At 34.8% G+C, this 19,931-nt stretch overlaps 1 protein-coding gene across 2 annotated transcripts in view; it reads left to right on the top strand.

Moving 5' to 3' along the window:
• The window catches only part of Alcam (activated leukocyte cell adhesion molecule), a 181,208-nt gene extending 161,984 nt beyond the window's left edge, over positions 1 to 19,224 (top strand). The window contains exons 12-15 of one of the 2 annotated variants that reach the window (XM_047563007.1): positions 2,041 to 2,173; positions 4,008 to 4,046; positions 4,328 to 4,445; positions 19,112 to 19,224. In XM_047563007.1, coding sequence (XP_047418963.1) covers positions 2,041 to 2,173; positions 4,008 to 4,046; positions 4,328 to 4,445; positions 19,112 to 19,199 — 378 coding nt within the window. In that variant the 3' untranslated portion in view covers positions 19,200 to 19,224. The remainder of the gene's footprint in view (positions 1 to 2,040; positions 2,174 to 4,007; positions 4,047 to 4,327; positions 4,446 to 19,111) is intronic. The other variant, XM_047563008.1, reaches the window with a different exon arrangement.
• The last annotated feature ends 707 nt before the right edge of the window (positions 19,225 to 19,931 follow it).

Here is a 19,931-nt window from a genome sequence, read left to right as displayed (position 1 = left end):
GCAAGCAACATAGAGTTTCTCAGCAGTGTCCTTCTGGCCAAAAGAGGACATAAGCCAAACAATGTCTGTACCCTTTGTAGGACATTTCAGTAATTGTAAAGGGCTAAGAACATACGAATGCTACCATTTTCTGAGAGAAAAGTAGAGAGAAAGAGAGAGATAAATGAATATCTGGCATGTAACTCTCTTCAGAACTGTAACTCCACTAACTTGCTAGTGTCTACAAGTTACTGACATACTTGTTAATTCCATTTTTCTACAACAGTTTTCATGCCCCTTCATCTTACTAGAAGCAGTTAAAGACTCTTCAGGAACACCCAGGGTACCATTTGATTATTCCAATCTTTGTCCTGCCTTCTTCCTAGCTTTAGACCCAGTTGAAATTTGGGAAGATATATAAAGCAAAAAGCTGCAAATTAAATTTAAGTTAAAATCTCTGTTTCCTTTATCCAGGGAAGTTGGGTCATTGGTTTAGCTCATGTAATATAATTCTGTAGAGCAAAGTGAATCTTGGTTTTCACCTATAGGTGATGAATATATATTTGCATAAGCTCAGATATAGAAAACCCCCAAAGAAGTGGTGGCACTTGAAGCAAATGACTTCTGATTTGATTAGGCATAACAGACACAAATAAGTGAGAGACCCTGCCAGAGGAAAGCACAGAGGCCCATGGTCCTTAAGCCAAAGGAAATGCAGTTTTCTTTATTCAGAATAAAGACCTGAATTACCAGAATTGCTGACAATGTACAGATTAAATCCAAAAAATGAAGTGCTAAAAAATAGAAATGTTTCTTTTCTACTTTCTTGTTTTTGCTCTCTAGTTCAATTAAGTGATAAGTGCAGCAGAAAAGAACCTTTAGGTACTGGTAATGCAGGCATAGAAAATAGAAAAGCACACAATAAACATCTGACAAACAAAAGAATATAAAGATTGAAAAGGCCATCCTAGAAATGAACAAATATATTTTGAAGAGATTAAAACAGGAAAAACAGTGAGAAAGTCCTATGAAAAATCCTAGAGGAAAGTGGAAAAATAGCAGGTAAACTTACTATGAGAATAAAAATAATAATGCCCATTCTTCATTGCCAAGGAGAATGATTGATTCTGGCCCACTAGGTGATGTGTTATTTTTCTTGTTCTAGATTATCCATCCATAATCTTTTATTTGTTTTCTCCTCAAACACATGATGAATCTATTGCCTTTCAGCTAGGAGATATTTCTGCCCCTCCTCAACCCCCCAGGGTCTAGAAGACAGCCCACTCTTGTTCTCAAAACACTTACCCTGAAGTTAAGAGGAAAGCAAACAGACAGCAAAGTACCACATGATGCAAATAAAATAACCCAGGAAAATGAGCAACTGTGTTTGTATTTGCTTCAGTCACATTGTACTTAGGAATCCAATCCCAGGTTGAACTCCAAGGGATCCTATCTTATATTTGAGGAAGTTAGATGCCATGATCATTTACACCTCATGACAATCAGATGGACTTAGAACTCCTGTAAAAGAATTCACCCTCTGTATTTAGCACAGGAAAATTCAGGGAAAAAAATATTTTATTTACCTGTGAGCAAATAGTATATCCATATGCATTTGATAAAATGGTTTAAAATAAGGGAATTAACACCTATGAGTGAAGAAGAATGACCAAATTCATGAATAATTTAATTTGATTATTTATTAAAGAAAACTGTGTGATTAGATAATAACCATGTTAATTAGTTTGAAACAAATACCATCGTGCCAAAATGTTAACTAAAACTGAGCCTCTTTGGAAAGAGTTTGATTGATTTAATTATTTGACTTCACAATAGAAACAGAAATCTCTCACTATCATTGTACTCATCTGTTTCCTACCTGCTGTCAGTGCAGGCCTGAGTGGTCTTACCTGTGCTTTTACACCTGAACACCAGACTATATTACAGTGCACCATACCACAGTGCACCACACCTAACCCCTATCATTCACTACTACTATGTCCCAGGCTTTTAAAATTTATTTTTTTGTGTCTAAATCCATCTTCCTTCTTCTTTTTTCAGACAGAGGAGTCTCCTTATATCAATGGCAGGTATTATAGTAAAATTATCATTTCCCCTGAAGAGAATGTTACATTAACTTGCACAGCAGAAAACCAGCTGGAAAGAACAGTAAACTCCTTGAATGTCTCTGCTAGTGAGTATTTCATTTCTGGCATTAAAAAAGTAAGAAAATTTGAAGTTATTCTCCATTAGTTTAAATCCTCCAGTTCCATCTTCCTGTACTGCATCATGGTAAGTTTTATTTATTTATTTTTTATTTGGTGTCATCACCATAAGGTTATTTTTCTTTTTTCCTGATTTCCATTCTTGTACTATCCTTGTCTTGACAGTTAAATCATTTCATGTTTTATGGATCAGAGGTCTTATCCTACACAGGAAGAGTTCCCAAGAGCAACACAGAATATGAATTAAGTCACTCTTCTTTAGTCCACATTTTATGTTCAGAGTAAAGACAATTTAATGATTACCCTAAAATATTTTTATAATAGCTTTAAATTTGGTACATTTTTAATATTCCTTATTATTTGACATTACAATTCTTTGTGGCATTTACCCTACTCTTATTTTTTGTATCAGAATGCCACAAGTTTAAAGTCAGGCTAATTAGTAGCAAAACTGATATTCTAATTTGTAAAATCTAGTTTCAAAAATTGCTCCTTTTTCATATCATGTTAGAATCATTGCCGAAATCAGATGAAGAAAATTATCTCTGAGAAAATTAAAGAATGTGTTAATGCTGAAATCAGGGTAATACATAAATACCAATAGCAGCTTCTTTTGAAAACAATTGTGATTTAATGTAAAGTTATTCACCCTCTTCAGTTCTGTTATTCTTCTCATGGCTGTCAACCTTAAATCAGGACTGGCTTGGTTTTGAACAGGATATTAACTGTTCTGCCAACCACACTTCTATCAGCTGGAATCTTGCATGTGACATAAGTAGGTGATAGATACAAGAGCTAGGAATTAGCAGGAAATAGGAGAAATAATTGTCTAAAGGTAATGGTCCCTAACAGATTATGACTGAAATATAAAGGGCTGAGGGATTGGCAGAAGAACTAAACAAGTTTAACTTTAATGTAGCAGCATGGACTTCCCCAAAAGCAATTCAATTGAGTATGGATTTGTCCTACCAGGAAAGAGAACCTGTCCTTTCTTCTTGAACTCAAATCCTTTTACTTTAACTCTTTGAATGAAGAGCTTCAGTTTTCTAGGCCATGCAGTAGCTTGATCAACATAACACAGACATTTTCAAACTCAGTGAACACCCCCTGAGATTCCAATTAAGTGCATATGAGGAGAAGCCTATGAATCTGCATCTTATCAAACTTCATGGGTAGTTCTGGTGCAGGCCCATGCACTCTGAAGAATGTTTATACAGTTTATTATTAAATGATAATCCACAACAGCCAGCAGTAATTCTGAAAGTGGACCAAGAGCATGGCACTATCAATCATTTGGAGGGTATTGGCAAACATCTCGTGTTGCTTCCCAACACAAGGACATCCTGAGATTTAAGCTCCACCTTCACCTCTGCCCCCTTGAGAACAACTCTAGTGGGAGTTCACTGACCTGACAGGATGAAAATGAATTCTCCTATGTAAGGGCCAGAAAAGTTGAGAAACACGGCATTATCGAGTTCTTAGGTACCAACTTGTTTCTCCTGGAAAGGAAGTAGTAGAAATAGGTGGCAGCTAGTGGAAAAATTAATGTGGATTTCAGATTAGTATTTTAGCCTGTTGGTCATGAAAGTTTCTATGGTGGATTTTGCATTTTCCTTAACACAACATTAATTTATTTGTAGGGAAGTTTGTGTTCTATATAGTGTGAATTAATTTTTTTTTTACTTTTAGCTGTAGAATAGATATTTTATCTGAGTATTATTACATCATACTATAATGGTAAAGGTGACTTTCATATATCAACAAATTTTGTTTTTAATTTCATATTAACATTTTTCATTTCAGTAAGTATTCCAGAACACGATGAGGCAGACGAGATAAGTGGTAGGTACTATGCTGCCGACTCTTCTTCCTTGACTATCAGCTCAAGATTTATGAAGTGTCATTGTATAAGTAATTTCTTAGCCATCCACAGTGTGGATGCGAATTAAAATACCAAATGAGACAAGATAGCAAAAAATGCTAAAATTTACCTTTTAAGATCACAAGTTTGCATGTTAATCATAGTAGTGAAACTTAGTCATTTTTAGTAATAACTAGATTGGCTTCTTTCAGAAGTTCTTGGCATTGTCTATAATTGCATGGGCTTCTCTTCTTTGTTGTAGATGAAAACAGAGAAAAGGTGAATGACCAGGCAAAGCTAATCGTTGGAATTGTTGTTGGTCTCCTCCTTGCTGCCCTTGTTGCTGGTGTTGTCTATTGGCTGTACATGAAAAAATCAAAGTAAGTTGTGGGAAAAGATGTCTATCGTTCATTGACTTTCACTGAGAGAAAATACAGTGTGTTAATTATGCTCACTCCAGCTGTGCTTGTAACTTCTGTAATAAGACAGACATATCCCCCAAGTCAGGCTGATCATATTTTATTTTCATTCATAATGAGTACATGGCCAACACCAGGGACATGACCTGGAGTGTGATTTGACTTGTGTCCCCTTATTTGTTCTTAGTCAAAATTCTGAACTTAAATTTTTCAGTGCCTGGGTAGAATTTTTAAAAGCATATACTCCCTAAAGGTCAACCATCCTAAACCTGTTTGAAGTTGGTGACAATTCATTGAAAGTGGTTTGTACCCCTTTTAGGCACTGCCAGATGTCTTTGCTGTACCAAGTCTGAACAGCAATGAAACCATTGATGCAGTGGAAATGTCTTGTTGTCATTACTCCTCTACTCCAGATAGTTGACTATTCCACAGAAGAATCTAATTCAGAGGGGATAAGAGTCATCATTTTGGTTATAATTTTTTAATTGATTAGACAAAATACTAAAACTATTTCAAATACTTTAGATAACATTGTTACTAGAAACATAAGATATTACACATAGTATAAACCTTAAAAAATCAAGTAGGAGTGGTTTATAATGAAAATCCTAAAGCAGTGAAAATTCTCAGCATTCACATGACTAGCTTTCCTTATCACCCTAGATTCAGATGGAAAGGGACAAAGTGGGGTTGTAGTTTTTGCCTTTTTTATAAGTTTCCTTGGTGATTCTGTTGCACACTACTGGTTTCAAACATGGATTTTAAACCCCTTGTCTTATAAATGAGGGAATCTATTTTTGCAGTGTGACATCTATAGCTTGTAGCAACTTTTGACAGGATTTTATATTTTCTTTATCTCTGACACACTCCTTTAAAAAATTCAGAAAATTTTACTTAAAAGAAAACCAAACAAAAGGCAGATTCATCAGGATCCATGATCTTACCCTATAAAGATATCATTCCAATGGAGAAATATTTGAATAGAACTGCCATACAAGGGAAAGAAGCAACTCAATAATTTTATAGTCACAAAACATGAGCATGCATTGAGTTTGTTTGTTCTCACAGCAGATCTGTGAAGTAGATACCATTATTATTCATATTTTACATTTGAAAAACTTGAGGCAGAGAATGGTTAAATAACTTCCTTCAAGTTACATAGATTATAAGGGACAGAATTACTATTTGATTTAGGGAAATGATGTTTTAGAGTCTTGTACTTAATCCCTAGACCTTGCTTTAGCTCTGATAACATACCTTCCCTGCTTTGCTAGTAGGCAAAAACATGTTTTATGTTATGTATTGTGACCAGTGTACACGATGCCCATTCCCGCATTGGGGAACAGTCCTCGGCTGATCTTGGATCTTCACTCCTCATTCTTGAGCATTCCTCACCATTACAAAATGGATTGTTAGTCTGGGTTCTCCAGAGAATCACACCAGAGGGAATAAGAGAGAGAAGATTTATTATAAAGAATTGCCTCACATCATTATGGAGGCTGCAAATCAGAGATCTGCAGTCAGTTAGCTGGAGACCCAAGAGACCTGATGTGTCATTCTAGTCTGTGTCCAAAAGCCTGAGAACCTGGAGAGCTGAGGCTGTGATTTCTACTCTGAAATCAGGCATGATTGAAACTTAGGAAGACCCAGTGTTTCAGTCAAGTCTGAAGACAGTGACAAAACATGCCCAGATCAAGGGTTGAGGCCAGAGGAGTTTCCTCTTTCTTTCTAAGCCTTCTCATCCTGTTCAGACCTTCAGTTGATTGAATGGTGCCCACACACATAAGGGAAGGCATCCTGTTTTCTTAGTCTACCAATTCAAATATTTATCACAATAGGAAACACCCCACAAGCATGAGCAGAATAATGTTTCACCAAATGTCTGAGCACCATATGCCCCATGTAAGTTGACACAAAAATCAATCATCACTCTTGGTAAAAAATACGTTTTTTTTTTTTTTCTCAATGAACATTTTACCTACAAATACAGCACATGGGTTTGTATCAATGGTGTCTATGGAAAATTTAGAAGGCTACCTATACCATGTAAGTAAAAGGAAGTACAATTTGTTGCCCAGCAGAAGTACTTATCTTATAGATGTTCTCCTTCATGTACAAGTTTCTTGCTTATCAAAATCTTGTCTTCCCTTTATAATTCATGATAAGGCACAATTTAATTTTTTTTTTTTTTTTTTTTTTTTTTTTTGTGGTGCTGGGGATTGAACCCAGGGCTTTGTACTTGCAAGGCAAGCACTCTACCAACTGAACTATATCCCCAGCCCATGCAATTTAATTTTTATATTAGAACTTTTGATGCATTCCAAACTAATTTTTATTCTTAAAAGAATGAAAATAAAATTTCCCCTTATCCTGAAAATTAGCTGAAAAATGGACTGTGGTCCTCTACATTATGAACAAAGGAATGTTAAACTCTTGAAGCAATCCCAGCATCTTAATCATCTTATTCTCATAGTCAGTATCTTAACAGACACAATTTGACCTCCTATGAATAAAAGAAATTCGTGTGATTTTGTGTGTTATGTCATTAGTTATTAGCATATGATGACCCCAAATTAAAATGATATAAATAAATGCTGGACCCTTCACTTCACATTGTCTTAAGGTTAAGGCCTTAAGCATATCCTTTAAAGTGTCTCATTAATAAATGCAACTTTTACCATCTGTCTTGAATATTCATCTAAATAACTGTTATTTAATTGAAAAGTGCACCCAATTTTGGTAGAGTTAATATTATTGGTAATCAAAGTAATGAATTGCAGTTCTCATCCCAAGAATCAAAGGGTTTTATTAAGAATTCCACAAATTCATGCTTCAGATTTGCTAAGTGCTTTGCACTTGTTCCTTGCCTGTGCCCTTTAAAATAAACTGGCACTTTTGCCAGATGAGTTGGTGTCCTTAACCCTTTCACTTGTTCTGAGTAAGCGCAGATTCACAATGAGAGCTTTTTCAAGTTAAGAATTTCTAAGCTAGCTAAACAGTGAAGTTTTAGCAACATTTAGGGGAAGTTCTTTGTGTTAATATTTCCAACGCTGGAGAAATTAGATTAAAAAAAAAAGAACACATTTTTGTTATAGGCCTAGTGGCTCCTCAGCTAGTGTGTACTCCCCATTCCACTAAAGGAGGCACTTCTATTTCCAGAGAGAGAACAGCAGCAAGAATTCGTTTCTCACTGATAGTTTATATTCATCAAAGAATGAGGACTCATGATTCTTGCTGTTTTAATTTCTTTAACTTCTCTCATTGAAAGATTTTTTAAAGCTGGGGATAGGTTTTGGTTATGATAATATATAACTGATTATTTTGCACATATTTAGGGTATTGACAGTGTCATCCAAAAGACATTAATTAACTCAGTCCACTGTTTGACTAGTTGTTTAATAGATAAAAGAGCATTATAAAACAAGAGATTATTTGATGATTATTTTTTACATTCCTTTCCACCTATCCTCCAAACTAAATATTTAGTTCTGCAAGAAGTTAAATGCTATTATTTGAGATCCAAACCCTCTCCTGCATATCATGTAATACAAGAACTAATGAAAAATTAAAAGATCTGAAGATAAAGGAAAAGTGCAAAGGCAGCATGGTATAGCAAGGAACTTCTTCAGAAATTTATTAAAACTAAAAAGTCCAGGCTGATTGCATTAAAGAGACCCCTGACCCCATACTTCTTATCGCTGAGCTGGGAGCAAGCATTAACCAGACTTTTGTGATCTTAAAATACTCATTGTATGAACCTTGAAACTTACCCAAAGATTGACCTTCTCAACTGTGGAATTCAACAGTGTTTTCATGAAAATAATTGTATAATGTATAGACAGTCCAGAAATCTAGAAATCACAAATGCCATATGTGAGTCCTACCTCATATAATGCTATATTATTCCAGGGATCTTTCAAAAGAAAACAAGATAGTTCCAACATTAGCTCAAGAGCTAACAAGGATGTGCCTGTAACCCTGAACCCCTAAAAAACGGGCTAGATTTATGCTTGTGGGAACCCTCCCTGTTAGTATTCCTTGACATGTGGAATGGGATATGACAAGAAAGTTGACCTTAACTGAGTTCTATTTTTGAATCATACTCTAAAATCAAATACATGTCCCCATGAAAGAGGAGGGATCCCCATTGAGTAAATTACAAAGATAGTGCTGGAGGACCACAGAAAGCACATTTTTATTGACTTTCCACATTTACCACTTCATGAGTTCCTACTATTATTTTTTTCTTTTCTTTTTAACTTTCTTGGTATTTTTCAACAAAATCCTCAGCAATTTAATGAAGTATATATAATTAACCTCATTTCATAACATCTAAGTGTCAGTGGGATTACCCTGCCCAAGTTATCATAAGTACTATTTTTTTCCAACCCTTATATACTTTCAAATATATTTTGCTGCCTTGCCAGAACTTCTTTGGAATTAAATCCTGCCCTGACTTCAATTGCCTGCTGGCATTTAATACAGGGCCATTGAGAAAGGCATGGGCTCATGAGCACAGGGTTGCTGTAGTCTCTCCAGTGGTGTTAGAAGTTGGGCTAATCCATGACTTGGCTTCTTTCTCTTTCTCTACCCATAGTTTGGCAAGAAGCCAGAAAAAGGAAGAAAAGAAAATGATGATCCATAATTCTATCAAACCATAAATAATAGACTAGAGGGGAAATTGAATAATGTGAAAGTGCCAGAATTTCCTTCTAGTTAATTATAGGGTCATTGGACATAAAGGACAGAACCATCGCTGACCCTCCCCTCTTCAACCAGGTGTGACTTGAAAGTTTTCAGGGAAATATCAACTTTAGTGTTTATATCAAAAATAATACTTTCATTTTTTAAAATCATGTTTGTTTTTATTATCTTTTCTAAGGTAGTGTTGCGGGGGAAAGTCCTCTTCCCTGCCATGAGACAGGCTGTGCTGGCTCAGTATTGTGCACCTGAGGACACACTGAACCAGGATGCACATTGCATGCAGGCAGCACCCTGTTTTCATGCATATTCAGTATTGTTGCACTTAATTTGATCCCTCAATCTTTTACATAATGAATTGTCCCAAATTCACTCTTGGTTAAGATGTAAAGGTCATTTTCTACTTTTTACTGAGGATATAAGCATTCCTTATTTTAGTGAGGGATTTTGTAGAGTCTTAGAAATTCTAAGGACATAAAATTGAAAGTTGTAGGAATAAGGCCATTTATTCTTCACTTCTTACTTCAAATCAAGAAACCGCTGGCAATTCACTCAACAGTGATTAGAGCCCTCTTCTCTACCTCTAGCTTTCATTAAGGTTGACCCAAGCGGAGACTCATTCCGCTGACAGCTATGATCAAGGAAAAGGGAAAGATATTCTCTTGGACATGACCCTAATTACCTGTGCAGGTGTCACTGGTCAGTTTGCTGAAAGTGGTAACTCTTCACTGCTTAGGTCCCCATCCTGTATACCCGCTCCCTTTTGTGATGTAAGTCAGGCATGCTCTAAATTAGAAATCACAGAAAACACCCCTATAACTAGGAAGAGTTAAGGGTTCCTCACACTCTGCATTTTAAAATTTGTCATATGCATGCCTGCTTTTAAAAACCGAAAATCTCATGAACTCATTTATATGTGAAGGATTTTAAGTGGATATTGTTTTTCTTTTCCAAATGTAAAATTTTACTATAATGTTTGTCTTACTTTTCCAAATGGCACCTCCCAACGTGATAATGTATCAGTAGTAACTGGCACTCTCATCTTTCTCTTTTCCTACCTCCTCCATACCCACATAAATTGTTGTTAGAGTAAAGGCATCCTTAGAGGGCACCACTAGAGGAGTTCCCTACTTTCTTTACGAAAAAGTTCAAAATAAGCGTATGGTATTTGGAAAATCACAACAGAAAAAAAGTTTTAAATCTTGGGAAAAGTTGTTTAAAAGCAACTTTAGCCCTTCAAAGGCACTGAACTTATGGAAATAACACAGAATGAGGAGTTGAGGCAGATTGGAACACCCTTCCTCAGCTCCACGTGACCTTAGGCAGCAGTTCCGTGTTGAGTCCTTGTTACCTGCCTGCTTCTTTCATATTACTATCACATTTGTTGTTTTCAGTCAGTTTTTTCACTGCTGTGATTTAAAAGGACCCAACCAGAACTGTAGAGAAGGAAAAGTATTTGGGGGCTCACAGTTTCAGAGGTCTCAATCCATAGACAGCAGACTCCATTCCTCTGGGCTCAAGGTGAGGCTGAACATCATGGCAGAAGTGTATGGCAGAGGGAAGCAACTCACATGATGATCAGAAAGCAGAGAGAGAGAAAGAACAGAGAGAGAGAGCAAGAGAGGGAGACAGGGAGAGAGGAAGAGAGGGAGAGAGGGAGAGGGGGAAAGGGGGAGAGAGGGACAGGGGGAGAGGGGGAGAGAGAGAGAGAGGGAGAGAGAGAGATATCTCCAATTGCTGGATACAAATATATACCCCAAAGCCACTCCCCTAATGCCCCATCTCCTCAAGGCACACCCCACTTGCCTTCAATTACCACTTAATAATCCCTTCAGATGATTAATTCACTGATTGGGTTAAGGTGCTCACAACCAGATCATGTCCCCTCTGAACCCTCTGGCATGTCTCACATGTGAGCTTTTGGAGGACACCTCACATCCAAACCATAACATTCATTTTCTCATCAGTCCTATAAGTAGGCCCTGTTGTTTCCCCTATTTGTAGATGAACAGGCATACTTAAAAGGAGAGATGTGCCCAAAATAACATTTATTCCATAACATTATTTTTACCACCTTGGTCTCAAAATGAAGACAAAAACATTACATTCAGAATAATTTTTAGAGGCTCTTCCCTGCTAGGTAATGAGTATCCAAAATGGAGAAATTTATAATAAAATATATGCAAATATTCTGTACACGGGCTCAGTGAACATCCTCCCGTCCCCACCCTCTCCCCATCTCCCTCCACCTACTCCTGCCAGCAGCAAGGGTCTCTATCTGGTGCCTCTCACAGTGGTTAACAGCACAGCACATATGCACAGTCTTGTAACATGGTGCAGGAGACGGGAGACAGATGGTGAGGACTGGAATCCTGGCTTTGATATTTACTAGCTGTGTGACTACAGGCAAGTTTATTAGTCTATGTGAAATGGAGACATTGTAAGCATAAAATAATTTAATATCTAGGAAGCACTTGAAACAGTATGTGGCACCTGAAGGTATTATATGAGTGTCGGTGGTGATTGGGAGAGTGGGATAAAGAAAGGCACAAGGGAGGTTTTCACTTTTCCCCTGTTCACCATTTCTTATGGGGTTGGTTCCTATCATTTTATAAACTTTAACATAATAAAAATAAACAACCTAAAGTTACCCAACGCTTATTCTGTAAATATATTTCAGGCTTTACTTTATATTTAACGACCCCTCTTTTTCTATCCCAAGTTGCAAGCAGTGTTTAGCCTGATTTTATTTTGTGTGAATATGCTGAAATATATCCAAGAGCAGACAAGATATTGAAAGGTACTGGGATTTGTCCTGAGCAGCACAACTCCCCCCGAGGAAGAATTGTAGTCACTCTCTTCACAGTCTCTCCTTCTTCTATTTTGTATGACTTTGTGGAATCACAGAAGTTACTCTCAATTTCTGGACCAATATATCCACCTAGAAAGTAAAAAGGATGGGAAATAAAAAATGTATCCCTTTTCTCAATGTTGTTTTTCTCTGGTTCTTTGAATTCAGTGATTTTCAATTGTGGTGGGGTTTTTTTTTGTTGTTGTTGTTTTGTGCTTATCATTCCTTTTGTTTATTTAGATTTAATTTACTCTTTTTTTTCTCTGATTTCTTGAAGTAAAAATTTAGAACATTAATATTAGCCTTTATTCTTTGATAACATAAGCATTTAAACAATGAATTTCACTCTTGGTACCAACCTACATTCCACAAATGTCAATATGTTGAATTTTCCTATTTATTCAGTTCAATATTTTCTAAATTCTTTCATGGTTTCTTCCTTAGAACCTGTAATTGCAACTGTATTAAATTCCAAATGTTTCTCATTTAATAGTTTTGTTATTATTAACTACTCAAATAAGCTTTTAGTTCATTGAACATCACTCAGATTTTTTTTTTTTTTTTTTTTTCTAGTGATTCCTCCCAGGGCACTTGAAAAACAAAAGCAGAACAATGACAACAAAAAAATCAGAGAAAACATTTGACCTTTTACTTTGTGGGTCTGACTTATTTCACTTAGCTTTATGTCCTCCTCTTCCATTCTTTAACCAACAAATGCCCAAATTTCATTCTTCTTTGTGACTAATACTCCATCGTATATATATAGCACATTTTCTTCATTCATTCCTCTGTTGAAGGGAACCTCTGTTGGTTCCATACCTTGGCTATTGTGAATAATAGTATGCAGATAGATCAGTAGAAGGAAGGGAAGGAGGTGGGGAGGAGGGGAGAGAAAGCAGAAGTACTGGGAACTGAATTAGAACAAATTATACTCCATACTTTTATAATCATATGAAAATGAATCCTAATGTTGTAAATAACTCAAAAGAAGTAATAAAAATAAAATAATAATGAAAAAAAACAACTTATTGGTGCTTACTGAGTGCTGTCAGGTCAAGGTAAAAAGTTCATATAAACCTTTCTACCCCTGAGTATTTTTTTCGAATATACACAATCACTTCACATACTGTATAAGGAAGTAATTAGCATGTACTTGCATTTCCCCTGAACATCTTTTGTGCTGTTGCTTTTATAGTCTTTTGCGTACTTATAAACCTTGTAATACATTAATATTTTATGTTGTCTATATATTTTTGAAAAATTAAATATAATGAAAAAGTTTTATAATGTCACAGATATTTATTCTCTCCAGAACACTACAAAAATTTAATGCATCTGAGCTTTTGTATAGAATCACTTATTTTAGTCTAAAACACCTCTGTTAAGTGCCTATCTACTGGAAAATACCTGATATTTTGTTTTTATTATAAAGTTTTTACTTCATTTTCAATTTTGTTGATATAGATTACTAGGTTGACATTTTTTAAAACAATGAGCACTCTAGAGATATCCCATTGTCACCTACCTTGGACTGTTTTTAATGAGAAATCATTAGATAGTCTCTCACAATACGTTTTAAAAACCTGGGAAATTCTGAGCAATTAATTCTTCAAATATTTTTACCCACTTTCTCTACAAGAGACTCCTAATATATGTGCATTAGACTGCTTTAAACTGTCTTGCAGGTCACCAGGGCTCCATTAATTTTTAAAATCTTGAGGTTTTTTTCCCCTTTGTTTTATATTGATAACTTGTATGGCTATATCTTCATTTTTACTGATGTTTTCTACTGCAATGTTTGATCTGCTAAGCAAATCCATATAATGAATTTATGATTTATGATCCCTATTTTTCAATTATAGAAATTCAACCTTATTTTCATTTTTTCCTTTCTCTTGTTATCATATCCATGTTTTCCTTTAATTTTTTTAAATTTATAATACCCATATTATAATTTTGTCTATTAATCACTTATAGATATGGTTACATGTACTGACTTTTTACCTAACTATGGTTCATATTGTCCTAAATATGTTTAGTATAAAATCCCCTTTTTTATTTGGATGCTGGAGATTGTGATGGTTTATTGTTGTGCATTGAGTTTGATTTTGACTGATATTTAACATAATTACGGGTCAACTTAAGGTTTTCAAAACTTTGTTTTAAAATTGACAAGGATGGCATATCTAATTTAGTACTCAAAGAAAGAATCAAGTGAATTCTTATATATTTCTCATGTTCTTTCTATGCATAGTTCCCTTATCTTCTTCAATTCCTGTCACCTCATTCTGGTCAAGTACTGATGGCTTCCTCTTCAACTTAATGAAAATCCTGCACTTTGCTTGGGTTCCCCTTTTGGTACTGCAATCCAGAAAGTACCTCCAGGGGAAGAAAGCCTGTGTGATCATGGCATGCAGTGCATTTGTTTCTCTTCTCTTGGAAATCATGGAGCTTTGCTACCTGTCCTAAGACAGAAAATGTTCATTTTCATTTTTCCTTTTTTAAAAATTTTTATTTATTTATTATTATTATTTTTATTTTGACATGGCAAGAGAACTAGCCAAATACTTGCTATTTCATCATGTTCCCACATACTAAATTTTGGCCTAACTGTTCTATCAATTAAGAGAAAAGGATACTAAATTGTGTATTTATCGATTCCTCTCTATTCTTAGGTCAGTTTTTTTCTTTATGCTTTTATTAAGTGCAAATACTTTCAACTGATATGACTTTCTTATGCATCAAAAGTCTTATCATTTTAAAACACCTCTAATTATCACTCCTAATGTGCCTGGTCATGAATTTTACATTGTCTCATACTAATACAGAAACACTAATTTCATCCATAATGTTTACATTTTGTATATCTTTTTCCATAGTTGTTTTTCAATCACTTGTCTCTTTACATTTAAAGTACATTTCTTATATAGAATACAGCTGAGCAAACTATGATCCCCAAACTGCTGTCTAATTTTACTACTAAAGTTTTATTGTAACTCATTCATGCTTATTCCTTTCATGCTACAATGGCAGAGCTGACTAATGAGAGCAAGTCATGTGGCCTGCAAGCCTAGAATATTTACAGTCCAGACCTTTGAGAAAAACTCTTCTATATCTGATGTAGCTTACTTGAGTTTTGCTTGCTCAGTATATTTTTACAGTCTCTTCCTTTTTATATAAATAAAGAGGAGCATCTTTTTCTTTCCAAAAGTCACCTTTCCTAAGAATTTTTAATACAAAAATACTTTTTCATATGTCTTTCATAAAAAAAGATGGAGAGAAAATAAAAATCTTCTTTCCTCAACTGCCATATATTTTACTGATTTGTCAGACTATATTATTTTGATATACAGTTAGTAGCTTTTAGTATTCTAATACTAATTCAGGTCTGTTTATTAATATAATTCTGTGCAGTGCTGTACGACAAGTTGGTGTAGGACAAGATGTGTTATTTCAGTTTAGTGTTCTCTCTACCTATCTGTAAAAAAGCATCTAGTTCTGTATGCACATCATACTGATGAATGCTAACATCAAATGGAACAGAGACAAGAAATAGATACGAAGGATAATAACATATTTTAGTTAATTTAGTAAAATAAATAATCTCTTTTACTTCCTACCATATTTCAATCATTGTATTATATGCCATGTGTAAAATATAAATAAAAGATGGTCTGTGTTCTCAAGGAGTTCATGGACAAGTCAAGGAGCCTACATTTTGACTCTGGAGAATTGAGCTGAGGTGTTAAAGGAAAAAACTGAATATTCTCTGTGTTTTAACACAAAAGTAAAAGATCTCAAAAGTTTCAAAGACTTCCAAAGGTAGACTGAGTCATTTCAACTGCAACTGAGTCCCAAATAGTTAAATCCCTGATTGAATTGGGATGATTAGTCCCTCATCTTCTCAGTTTAACAAAGGAAGTGTGGTGGAGGGAGGGGCGTTGCCCAATGCAAAAAAATATTGTATGGAGCTTCTACAACATTTAAATATGTAGTTTCAACAAGATTTTCAAAAGGTTTGAATATGCAAAGAGAAAGAAAATCCAATCTATAATCAAAAGTAAAAGTAGACAAAAGAAGACAAATGGATGATGTCGATATTATAGTTAATGACAGTAAAGTATAAGTAAAGTGGAAGAAAAGATGATTAAGAGATGAGGACACAGAGAATTTTAAAAGATTTTAAAATCATGTTGATATTTTGGAACTGAAAAATATGTTAAAAACTAAGATTTTCATTGGATGAATTTAACAACATTGTTTACAGTAGAACATAAGACAAGTGAACGGTAATAATGATCAATGGAAAACACTCAGAGGCAAAAAAAAGTTAAAATAGATACAAGCATAAGAGATAGCTGGGACACATTCAAAATATCTTAAGTTATGTACAATTGAAATCCCAGGAAGAACAAATAGCAAAATTGTTATGGGCCAGGCTATATGGGCAATGACCAAACCCAAACAGACTCCATTTTACCCTGAGACTCCTTGTCATGTAAGAAGTGCTTCTCCCATGAGAAAACTCTGCCTCTGCCTTACTGATCCTGCTTAGCACACCTTGCTTAGAAACGCAAATGTTTCTGTTCTTCTTATACAATGTAAAATTGTTCTCTTTTTGGTTCCCATTTTTATTGGGCAATGTACCCTGTCAGAGAATGATTGTCTAGATGTTAATAACCATTCTTTTACTTGTACTCAACTAGGGTCGTTTTGACCCACTTCCCTTCCTGCTTATGATTCTAGATCTCATGATGTTTGTTTGTAGTTTTGAATCATAGCAACAGCAACTTATGATTAATGTACTGACATGCTTTACTTATGGTATAAAAGGTATACTGTAGCCCTTGGAGGGAATTGAAGGGTGCAGACTTGCAGTCTGCCCTCGTCCCGCCAGCTGGGAGCGTACTGGCTGGTCAATAAGGGTGGTTCCCTCTCCTGCTTTAAGATCAACTCAGTGATTTATTGCAATCTCGCCATAACAAGATGCTCATTACCAGAGAAATAGCTAAACAAACCACGCTTTAACCCTACAACTACATGCACACACAATTATATAAGAGTGGCAAAAATTTAAGGTTGAACCTAAATAAAAGACAAACACTAAGGAATGCATTTGGGTAGGATTCTATTTATATATAAAATACATGAAGGGACAAAATTATTCTGTGAAAAGTAAGGCTTTGTTAACCATTGGGAACTAATAAGTGACTGCAAGGGAATATAACAGTTTGGAGCTGTTCTGTTTCTTAAGCTCAGTGCTGTTTCCATGCATAAATCTAGTTTTTGAAAATTCACTGAATTCTTTATGATAAACATGTTACCTTATATGAATATTATTTTTTAAAAATATTTACAAAGATTTATAGATTTTTTTTAAGATTTATAGATTTATAGAAAGTCTTAGAGTTCATCCTAGTCCACCTCCCCACCTTTCATCTTTAGAATTACTAAGATTTTATTAGCTAAGTAATTTATTAGCAGAAGAAACTAGATCTTATATATGTGTGTATAGATATATATATTTATATATATGAACATATATTCTACATTGTTCTTCATTATATTTACATTTACCTGCAAAATATATAAATGAAAACTAAGTTGTCATTTGCCATAATTTACCATTTTAGTACAAGATGGAAATTTCTAGGTGATAATGTCATAGCTCAAGGCATAGACTTGAACTTACATTGTCTCATTTAGATTTTTAACTTTTATCTTGTCAAATGTCATCATATATTACAGGCTTTGGTCATGTTGGCAGAGTTTGAGTTTGCTTTTCTGCCTTGGGATAGATTTAGAAAGTGCAGTTTAAGTTAAATTAAGCACTTTAAAATCACGTATTAAATTCAACATGTGCTACCTATAATGAATGTTCGAGTTTGAATGAACCATGTTTCCATCTTATTTGGGCATATATCATCATACCTATTACAACTCTTTCCCTAATAAAGTAGTAATTCTTAGAAAATAAATCATGTAATTCCATTTAAAGTTCAGAAATACTTTTAAAGGAAAAATGACATTTTCTACCTCCACCTTCCTGATATGACTTAAATTCTTAAAAGTAGGAGTATTACTAGGAATTATACAGCAGTATTATCTTGTCATGCCTTATAGTATGGTCCCATGGTGCACTTGTAACAGAGAGGAATGGAAGATGGGAGGGGAGGAAGAAGGAATGCAGAGAAGGGAGGGAAGGAGGAAGGAAAGAAAGGATGCGCTCTTGGCAATAAGGTTATCATCTGTTCTTATTTTCCTGGTTGGATGCCAAATCAAGGTATTCACCTGTAAAACTGAAAAAAAAAAAAAAAACCCTTGATTTTGATTCTTAAAGGATGGAATCTAGGCATGCGTAACGATAATGGACACTAGAACACTGGTTTCCAAACTTCAGCAGCAGAATCACAGGTCTTTCAGACCACTTTTCCTGAGTTTCGGTTTTTGTAGTTCTGGCCTGAAACTGAGAATTTACATTTCTTCTATTAAGTTTCCATTGGATGCTGTTACTTCAGATCTGGGGACCAGAACTTGAGAACCATCCTGTAAAGGCTGCCCAAGCTGCTTCTTGCCCATGTTCTGCTGTAAACTGGAGTCTCTAAAATCTTGTTTTTGATTTACTTGAAAAACAGAATCCATAACCACAGATAGGGCATTGACTCAACTGGGGTGTATAATAGGGAATACCAAATGGAAAAAAAAAAGCCTCAATGAAACTCCCTCAGACTATTTTTACAGAAAATGTTTGCCCAAAATGAAAATACTGACTATCAAATGATAATAATTACTTTCGTGAAAGCAGAGAGGAAAATAACGCTGTTACAACTATGATCCAACAAAATATGCAGACTGTCTTCAAAACAATTGATTTTTCCTCTTATATATGTATGCAACCCCACTACCAAGTTAGTGTTTTCTGGAATGCGTTCTGTTATCAGTCAAGGCTCACAAAAGTTGAATTATTCACCTAAGTCATTAGCCTATAAATCATTTACTTTTCAGAGATACATTAATTTGAACCATTAAATTTTTAATAAGTCAGTGTGATGATGTTTACTTAATTCTCTTATAGGACTGCATCAAAACATGTAAACAAGGACCTTGGTAATATGGAGGAAAACAAAAAGTTAGAAGAAAACAATCACAAAACAGAAGCCTAAGAGAGAAACGGTTCTAGTTGTCCAGGTGAGTAGGCTGGATCAGGTTCATAGACATAGTTCCCAGGAAAGTGTGGAACTTCTTTGGAGATGAAAGTAAAAGTCTTGACTTTCAGATGCTTCATAATTGTGGCTTCCAAAGCAGGAAGGGTAATTTTCCAAAGGGAACTTTGGTAACTCACACAACGCTCTCAGAAGAATGCAATCTCACCAATCTCTTCAGCCTTCCCCAAATAATCATTATCCTCTGAATAATAAAAATCATTTTGAAATTTTTACATCCAGTTTATATTTTTTCTAATACCAAAAATTTTTCTGAGTATAAGAAACTTTATTTAATAAATTGATATTTGAGTTCAATAAGTGGACTTTTAATACTTTAAATTTACTTTAAAAAACAATTAGAATAATATACCATATAAATATTTTAATCTAAGTATGTAAGTGTGAGTACATTTGTAGAACCACCTCCCAAAAATTTTAATAAAAAGGCTGACAACCTATGTGTACATGCACACACATACACACACACATATATACATATACTTTTATAGATAGTACATATATATATGTGTGCGTGTGCAGGTATCTATGCACATATGTGTATGTGCTTATAATGTTTATATTAATGTTGCATATATTGCATGTATTTATATATAATCACTATATTTGTGTGATTTTCAGGGCAATCTCAAAAAGGGACATGATTCCATGTTATTGCCACTTGCCCTTTGA

This window comes from Sciurus carolinensis, chromosome 9, assembly GCF_902686445.1.
Source record: "Sciurus carolinensis chromosome 9, mSciCar1.2, whole genome shotgun sequence".
In the NCBI taxonomy this organism is placed as follows: domain Eukaryota; kingdom Metazoa; phylum Chordata; class Mammalia; order Rodentia; family Sciuridae; genus Sciurus; species Sciurus carolinensis.
This window is presented reverse-complemented; position numbering and strand designations above follow the sequence as displayed.